The 8,452-nt window shown below is 39.9% G+C and overlaps 1 protein-coding gene across 3 annotated transcripts in view; it reads right to left on the bottom strand.

Moving 5' to 3' along the window:
• Positions 1-2,968: 2,968 nt before the first annotated feature.
• Positions 2,969-8,452, bottom strand: part of phkb (phosphorylase kinase, beta) — an 88,753-nt gene continuing 83,269 nt past the window's right edge. The window contains exons 25-31 of one of the 3 annotated variants that reach the window (XM_010731950.3): positions 8,355-8,445; positions 6,962-7,167; positions 6,287-6,421; positions 5,812-5,941; positions 5,097-5,204; positions 4,644-4,784; positions 2,969-4,330 (exon numbers count right to left, since the gene is read on the bottom strand). In XM_010731950.3, the coding sequence (XP_010730252.2) occupies positions 4,193-4,330; positions 4,644-4,784; positions 5,097-5,204; positions 5,812-5,941; positions 6,287-6,421; positions 6,962-7,167; positions 8,355-8,445 (949 nt within the window). In that variant the 3' untranslated portion in view covers positions 2,969-4,192. The remainder of the gene's footprint in view (positions 4,331-4,643; positions 4,785-5,096; positions 5,205-5,811; positions 5,942-6,286; positions 6,422-6,961; positions 7,168-8,354; positions 8,446-8,452) is intronic. The other 2 variants (XM_010731963.3, XM_010731956.3) reach the window with 2 other exon arrangements.

Below are 8,452 nucleotides of genomic sequence, written 5' to 3'. Positions count from 1 at the left end.
CATCACAACAAAAAAACAAGGAAACAAAAAACTAACTATTCCAATATACCTATATTTTGTAGTATTTAAGAGCTGTACAATTAATCATATTTCAGTGCAAACTGAAACTGGTCAGTCTGGGACTGAAATTGCCTTTCATAAGGCCATGCTGCTAATATGGCTGACATTCCCTCAGGGCATAGAAAAGACACCTACAGAAAATAACCTCAAAAGCATAGTCCCTCTCCACCCATCACTCTCCTTCTCTGCTGCAGAAACCCTCACCCTTACCTTATCAGCTCCAGAATGAACTATTATACTAACAGCATCCTCAGGGGCACACCATCTAAAACCTTAAATAAACTCTGATATATCCAAAACTCTGCTGCTCGCCTGCTTGCCAAATGCCATGAACACTGAGGTATTGAAAGCAGATGAGGTATTGAATCATCTTTTTTCAAACTTGGCTCTCAATGCTCGTAGTGCACAAGATCCCTGGAAACAAAGCTTTTGCTGTTCTACCGTGTCGTGGTTAGTGCTTGGGTAAAGACTTCACAGCCAGTCATTTTAAGCATGCAAGTTCCCTTTGCAAGGTCACAAGAGGAACTGGATTCTTATTTTATATACAGAAAGAAATTCTTTGACTTTAAGACACAGTTTGGGTATTTTGAAATTGGGTTGTATAAGGTAATGATCCATAGTCAATGTATTACCCACACAGAGCAAAAACAGAGCAATGGACTGCTGTGGACAGGGGCAGCATAAAAACATGTTTTGGTCACATAAAAAAGACCACTTAGAAAAATAATCAAGGAAGAAAAATCTAGTCAAATGTAGAAACGGACAAAAGGATTTGTCAGAAAGACCACCCACCATCACCCACCTTCAAAGTAACCAATAACTGAAGCATGATATATGACTGTGGAGCGGCATAATTCCCCAGTGGTTGGCTGCCTGCAGACTAAACACATTATTATAGCATTTAATCTACAGTCAGTCTGGCAGTCACTCACATCTCAAACCAAGATAACACCAAGGGAGGAGGCGGCGGATGTCTTATAGCAGGAGGTGTGATAGAGATGCAGACGAGGGAAAGCTGTGCTCGCTGCCATGGGAGAAACCCCCTCAGACAATCAGAGAAACATCGTATGAGTATGTCATCTGTGATTATGCTTCCTCGAGCGGTTATCTCCATGTTGACAACACGCTTTCAGAGAAATGTGCGCTCGCAGTGCCATGGGGTGTGTGTGTGTGAATGACATGACACATGCGATAGACTGAAAAAGAAGAAGGAGAAAAAATAGAATGGAGACATACAAATGTATGTGAAAAGCATTCCCACGTTTGCAGTTCATTAATCTATCATCATAATAGTTTTATACTATCTGTTATTTCACTGACTAAACAGACTTTGGTCTAACTCACGTCAGCATATTCTCTTTTTACTCACACTTTTGTACCTGTGCTTATCTTTCTAATCCGATCATTTTAGTGATTTATTTTTCACAGTCCTGACATTAAATATTGCCCACTGAGGCCCCTGATCTTTGCTCAGCTTACTGTTGGCAGATAATGACCCTCCTTGTTCCTCTCTGATCAGCCAAACAGCAGAGCCTCCGGTTTGTTTTTCCCCCAGTTGACAAGACAAAGCCACTCTGGCAACTCACCTCAAGTACCCTTTGGTCATTAAAGCAGTGTGAGGCAGAGATGAAACCTGAGCTGTTTTCTGAGTTGAATTATGGTACATTATCTATGAGGAACAGAGAAAATGCTGTTTTATTTTATTATTTCATTTGTATCTATGTAACATAACACATTATCTTTTGTGCATTTGTGAGCACTGGTCAATTATGAGGAATCCTGTAGAAATAAATAAACAGTATACTGTGAAATGGACCTTGGATGTTATGGTTATGAATATTAATATGCATCATCTTCGATTTTACTGTGCTTTCATTTATGAAAAAACAAACACAAAAAACAACAACCATATGCCAATATATGTAATAACTCCATAAAAACAAAAACATACATTTCATATCTTGAACTCTGCTGCCTCCTTGTGGACTGATGAGGCACAAACTCCTAAAGTGCAGGTAAGAAATGTCCACAATAGAACCGCGCTACACTGAGGGAAATATCCCTGAAGACTCTGAGTGTTTGTTTTTGTTTTTGTTTGTTTGTTTTTGTGCAGATGGAGAAGTGACATTGGTGAAATTAAAATGTCTAATAAACAAATCCTTGTCCCTCAAATAATATCAAGCCCCATTAAAGGGGTAAGTGAGTGATGTAGTATTGCACTCCCGTAAAGTTAGACGACTCATGATGGAGAGATAAAATAATCTTCAAAGTTGAAGCAGTGTAGGCCAAAATCTCTTGATTTTTAATCCCTCAAACTCAAAAAACACACTTCCCATAATGCAACTTTTTTTTGTTATGCTTATGACATCATTGAGTCATTTTTCTCAAGAGCCAGTCGATCACTTACTTAAAGTTTCTTTTTGATTTGTCTTAGTGAAGATGAGACATGTTTTAAGACGACAGGCAAGATCTCTCACCGGCATTCAAGTTGATGAATATATCGAGTGTGAGGCACAGCTCATTTATCTTCTCCTCTGGCTCTCGCCCACCTCGACACCTCTCTCTGCCAGTCAGTTTATTCAGTGTTGCAGACAGCACACACAGCCTCATTTGCAAGATGCAGATTGATAAGGGATTTGGGCAACATAAGTGGGTGTAACTGGTAGGATCTGACACAATGCCAAACACACCCCTCAGGGTAGTAGCAGTCATGCTCCATTTCTACTGCTAAGTTTTAGCCAAGAAACGAGAGATTTGTGCTTGATGGGAAGTAATTATATGTCTGTATTTCATGGTCACATAACTGTAGAATGTAAGGGGAGATGATTTTCCAGAGGGAGCTGCAAAATGCAAATCACATTTAAAAAAAAATACAGTTTATAAAGGCAAGAGTGAAGTGACTCGGGTGAAATGTTAACAGGTTTAGCGATAACTTTATTCTTTGAAACTACAGTTTTGAGTTAAAAATACTTTTTCTGAATGACAACAGTAAACAACACACACACACACACACAGTGAAAAGGCTGGATGGATTCATCACAGTGATAATATTCAGAGAGGCACACTATAATATATGTCAAAATAAGTCTTTTATCATTTCTACCTAAGGTTGACAGCAGGATTTTCTGTTGCCCACCTTTAACAAAACAGCATTTCTAAAGGGTCCTCAGTCACAGGACTTCAGTTGAGCAGCCGTCATTGTCATGCAGAGCCCTACTGAGCAAAACAGTCCTCTCAGAAACTATTTTGTAGGCTATAACTTTCAGAAGAAATCATCACAATGGTTTTGGCAGATATTACCGATGCTCATGCAGCAGACTGTGCATGCATAGAGGTAAGAGGACAAGGACAGAGAAAAAGAAGAGAAACTCAACAACCACCTAACTCTGACATGAATACATTTTCAGCTGAATAATATACTTTGTAATACACTATAAAATCAAAATATATTAGTATGTGCAGTAATTCTCAAACATTCGGATGCTAAAGATCAACAGATAGTTCAGAAGAGGATAACCACATCAATATTCGTACATCTTCTTATGGATCATAGCGGAAATATGGCAAACCTTTATATCAGTGACGTGATGCATTGTTAAGGCCCCTGGAAGCCAACTGCATCAATTTGAGAATCACATCTCTCATGATACAATACAATGACTTGTATGGACTAACAGCTATAGGTTATTGCTGGTGAGGTATAATTTGAGCAGTTACATCTGAGCCCTGTCAGTGTAGAGAACATTTAAACTTGATTTCTAGGCACCAAAAATGAAAGAAATAGTTTGGAAAAAAAACCCTGCTGATTTACTTCCTTACATAGGATTAAATTACAAAAATGTGTAGAGGTAAAGCAAGATTTTAGGTGAGATTTTGTGCGTGTGAGTTTAACTCTACTGAGTTATGCCCGACTGGTGAATGTGCAGACATGCTAATCTACTGCAAATGAAGCTTCTACTGTTGTTGAGGAAAAGGTCCAGGAAGTGTAGTTTGCAGGAGTGGACAATTTGGAGCATTTTTGAGGTTAAAGGTTATCTTCTGAATACATGTGATGGATAGTCAATAGTCCTCACAGGACCATCTGACGGCTACACTGCAGCAGGCTGAGATTAATGGTCATACCGTTGTAAATCTAGCTAACAGAGCAGGGGTCATCCTTGCAGGGCTTGACATCCCCTTGTAGCAATTGGATCATAACAGCCTTGCTCAAGTAGCTGGAGGTGCCTCTCTTTCCCACTGGTGGTGTTTTGTAGAAAGCCTCCATGTCATCCTGGCAAAGGCACAGATGAAATATTACCTTTGATACAATTCTGAGATTTTAGGTTATTTTAGATTTAGATGCTATAAGTAGAAAACAACCTGGCAGGGTTATATCTTAGATAAGCTCTATTAAATTGGACAGGGCCAGTCTATTTCAATTAGGCTTTTTTTTAACAGCATTTAATTAAGCTAACCCTTAAGTTAAATGATCAGAGTACAGCTGGAACAGAAAGTCAAAGATTGGGACGACATCCATTTAAAGAGGTAATGAGATAATTTAGCAGAAGACACACAGGTCACATTCAGAAAAAATGTCACTCTACCTGTTTCTCTGTGCCTTTAAAGGAACTACGGTCCCTCTGGAAATCGTTAAAGGCTTCCTTCACCAGGCCGTCAAGATCAACCTTGTCGCTGAACTCCAGCTCCGGGTTTCTCTCCAGCACAATAGACACCACCATCAGCAACTACTCACACAGTGGAGATAAGACAAGGCTATGAGAAACTAAAAAGATAATAACAGCAACAGAGTAAACACTTGGCAATAAGGAACCGCTAGAACTTGAATTACTTAACATCCTTACTGCTTGATTCTGCACCGCTGTAAGTGCAGTGCTTTAACAGAGATGTGTGATTGATGCAAGAATAAAGCAGCAAAGTCAATGTCACGTTGAGTAAAAATCCATACACATTTGATTTAAGTCAACTACATGTTTTTATTTTATTTATTTATTTTTTATTCTGTTCCATTTGTGATGTTGGTGAATGGGTTTGTTTACCTCCACTATGATTTGTCTGTACTCAGGCAGAACAATGTTCTTCAGCGTGTCCTCCACCAGCAGGGAGAAGTTCATCTCATACATGGTCATGTCAGAAAGCGTAGGTTGCTACAAAGAGACAGGGAGAAAGAAACGTTGGAAATATTTCTGTTCATGATTTTGTCATTATTAAAGTGTTACCAAATTATCCATTAATGTGAGCATGCAAGAGGTAGAGAGTTGAAGGAGCTCCTTCCTCCTATCTGTCATGGCACTTACAGTACAGTATGGTATATAGCAGCAGGTTACAACAAAAGAAAACATTGAGTCTGATAATAAATAATATTTATGAAAATGAAAAGAGATCTACACACTTAAAGCAAACTTACTTAAAGCTCAAACTCGCTTAAAGCAATAGTAACCAAATTGACCCAGTTGATTAGGTTGTTTGTATTACTCAAGAAATAAATCTGTTCTTCAGTACGGGCTACAGAGTCTTTGTGTATCTGGTCAATACTTGAAGAAAAAACAAACCAATAAATGGGAGAAACAGTCTTAATCTTTTTTTTTTCAAATACTGCAAAACACAGTCTGTTTCTGTACAGCATAAATGTTACAGCAAACATGTTTCTGTAACCCCTAGCTGTTTGTATAACAGAACACAATACACACTACCACGTTTAACAAGCCCCGCTCAGAGTATTTATCCTGCAGCAGTGTCAGGGGAGGCAGGTACCTGCGGGAGGTGAGTCCCAGCCACCACAATACCATTGGGGGTCCTCTCCAGGATCTGCCACACACGATCATAAAAGCCCAGAGGGGTCCTGTTAAGAGAGCCATCGATCTGACGCCTGTTCAGCCAAGACCTGAGGCAAGAAGAAGGTGAAACTGTTAAATAGAGTTTTTAAGACTGGGGAAATATGATGTTTACAGCTTTTGAGCTGGAGGAAATTGTCTATGAGTCGATGCGTATTAGATTAGATAAGATAAAACTTTAATAATTGCCATTGGGAAATTGGTTTGCAGCAGTAGAAGATAATAGGATATGTTTGTAGAAAAAGATAGAAGATAAAATAATTACAACCAAAAAAGATTACACAACAAGTAAAAGCATGCAGATAAAGACACAGTGCCTTTAAAGATTGAGTTGAAAGGGATGAGAAAGCATGGGTAATGTCCTTCATAGTGTGGATGTGTATTTTGAACAGTACCTGGCTGTGTGTTGTGGCTGCAGGACATCTAGCAGGAGTTGTTTGATGTCACTGGGGGAGAGCTGATGGATGTCCTGGGGTGGCATGTCTCCCGCCCGGATCTTCAGCTCATGTTTCATGGCCTGGACAATCCATCTGGAGATCCATGGTGCACGCACACAATCATAAAAACATATACATACACTGTTAAGCACAGAATTGAACCCACTGTCATTGTTTGCAGTATTGCTTCAGTGTGTTCCTTAAGGCTAAATGGAAACCCTTTATTTACATTCAAAATGAAACAAAGACTGAAGCTAGAAACAGCCGACTTGTTTGTCCAACAAAGCTGATGGAGCAGAGCTTTCAGTCTAAAATGCCTCGCATGAAATAACCTCGCAACAGTTTTTATGTTTCCATTTTCCTGACAACAGTTTTAGACCAATCATGTCAAGAAATTTTATCCATTTCAGACTTGAGTCCACTTCTCAGAGAGGTGCAAGTCTTTTTTATCTGGCGCAAAAACTTCAGGAAAACAAATTACACATAAGCCCTCACTGGTATGGAAACAGATATTTCATAGCTAGGAGTTCCTGGTGTTTTGATCAGCCTGAACTCATGCTATTATTTATTGATTTCTTTGATTTGAGTTGTTAGGGCACCATTACAACCACCCCGAATCCGAATTTCTCTTACCCGACTCTGATCTTGAGCATGCCGCTGAAGAGCTCTGGGTTGTTGGAGATAATCCATCCGATATGAATGACCAGCTCTTGCTGCAGAACGGCTTCCCGCTCATCGCCGTGAGGAGAGCACTTGCTGTAGATGATGCCTTGGATCACCCCTGGTGACAGTGGATTGGAGATCACCTCCTCCTCTTGCCCAAATAGACCGAGGGTCACCTGGCAATAACAGGCATTAGCACATGTGCTCTCACACAGGGGGAGGAAAAAAAGAGCATACACCGAGCCCACATACAGTTAGAAAATGCAGACAAATTGTTGTGCTTTTGTAAGCTTGTGTGCCTATGTAAGTGCACGTACGTGAAACTGTGGATGTGCAGACTGCCATGTGTGCACAGTACTTCCTCCAATTCCTACAAGTGTCTTTGTTCCATCACTCTAAAATTGGCCTCCTCTCTCAGCGTCACATAGTGAGATGGGAAAAAAAAATTACAGATCCCCAAAATGCTCTTCAGTATTTTGTTTCTTCTGAGAGTCATCTCATAAAAATTACATCTCACCCATTTTCCTGATGAGAGGACACATTTTTCGCTTTCAGCTGATGGAACCCGGCACTTTGAAGATGCCTCATTCATCTTTACATCTAAAACTGATTCTAACTGAGCAGAAGATTGGATTGAAATATTTAGAAATGACCAACATTGAATTCTAGGGGAACACTTTATTGGATTTTAAATTTGAGTCCGAATTTACTTAAATTGGGGCGGTATCTCTAATTTTCTTTTTTTTTATCCAACTGAGCTGTTATCATAAGCAGCTGGAACACAGCCGTCTCACATCTTAAATCAGCTTTTCAAACCATGTTGAGAGGAGCATTCCCTCCGGTAAGCAATCTATATGCAGATTCACACCTTGAGCTACTCCAGCATAATGAAATGCTTAAAACTGTTCAGAAGGGTAAAAAATGAGCCGAGATAACTGACACTCTCAAGAGGAGGCTAATCTCTGAATAACACTTGACAGGAAATGATGCACCGAAACTCATCCAGCGTGAGGGAGTGGCATCAGACAAATCCCTGGGTCATAATATATCACCCAGCACATGGAGTGTGTCTAGACACGTGGACACGGTGCATATTATGATTTTGCGCTCGTCACATTGGCAGACTTGCTACAACTACAGTTTAGACAGACACACAATGGAGGTGAGCTGTGATGAGGATTATGAGCATGCAGCTAGCCTAAGTAATTCCCATAGGACGACAGCATGAGGAGCTTATGATTCTATATTTCCAATTTTCTTTAAATCAGTGAACATTAAAATCATTGTCCTGTCATGCCATTTTTCTTTTTTAACAATGGCAATAGCTACAGTCAACTACTCTGCTGTCTGTGTGTCCACTTACCTGCTTGCCATGCACTAAAACACTAGTAATACTGGGGGCAAGGCTGTCCACTAGCTTAGTTAAGAGACTGGCAGCAAGACGGACAACAGACCTAGTGG

Source organism: Larimichthys crocea, chromosome VIII (assembly GCF_000972845.2).
Source record: "Larimichthys crocea isolate SSNF chromosome VIII, L_crocea_2.0, whole genome shotgun sequence".
Taxonomy (NCBI): Eukaryota; Metazoa; Chordata; class Actinopteri; family Sciaenidae; genus Larimichthys; species Larimichthys crocea.
Note: the sequence above shows the minus strand (reverse complement) of the source record. Positions and strands in the feature narration are given on the sequence as shown.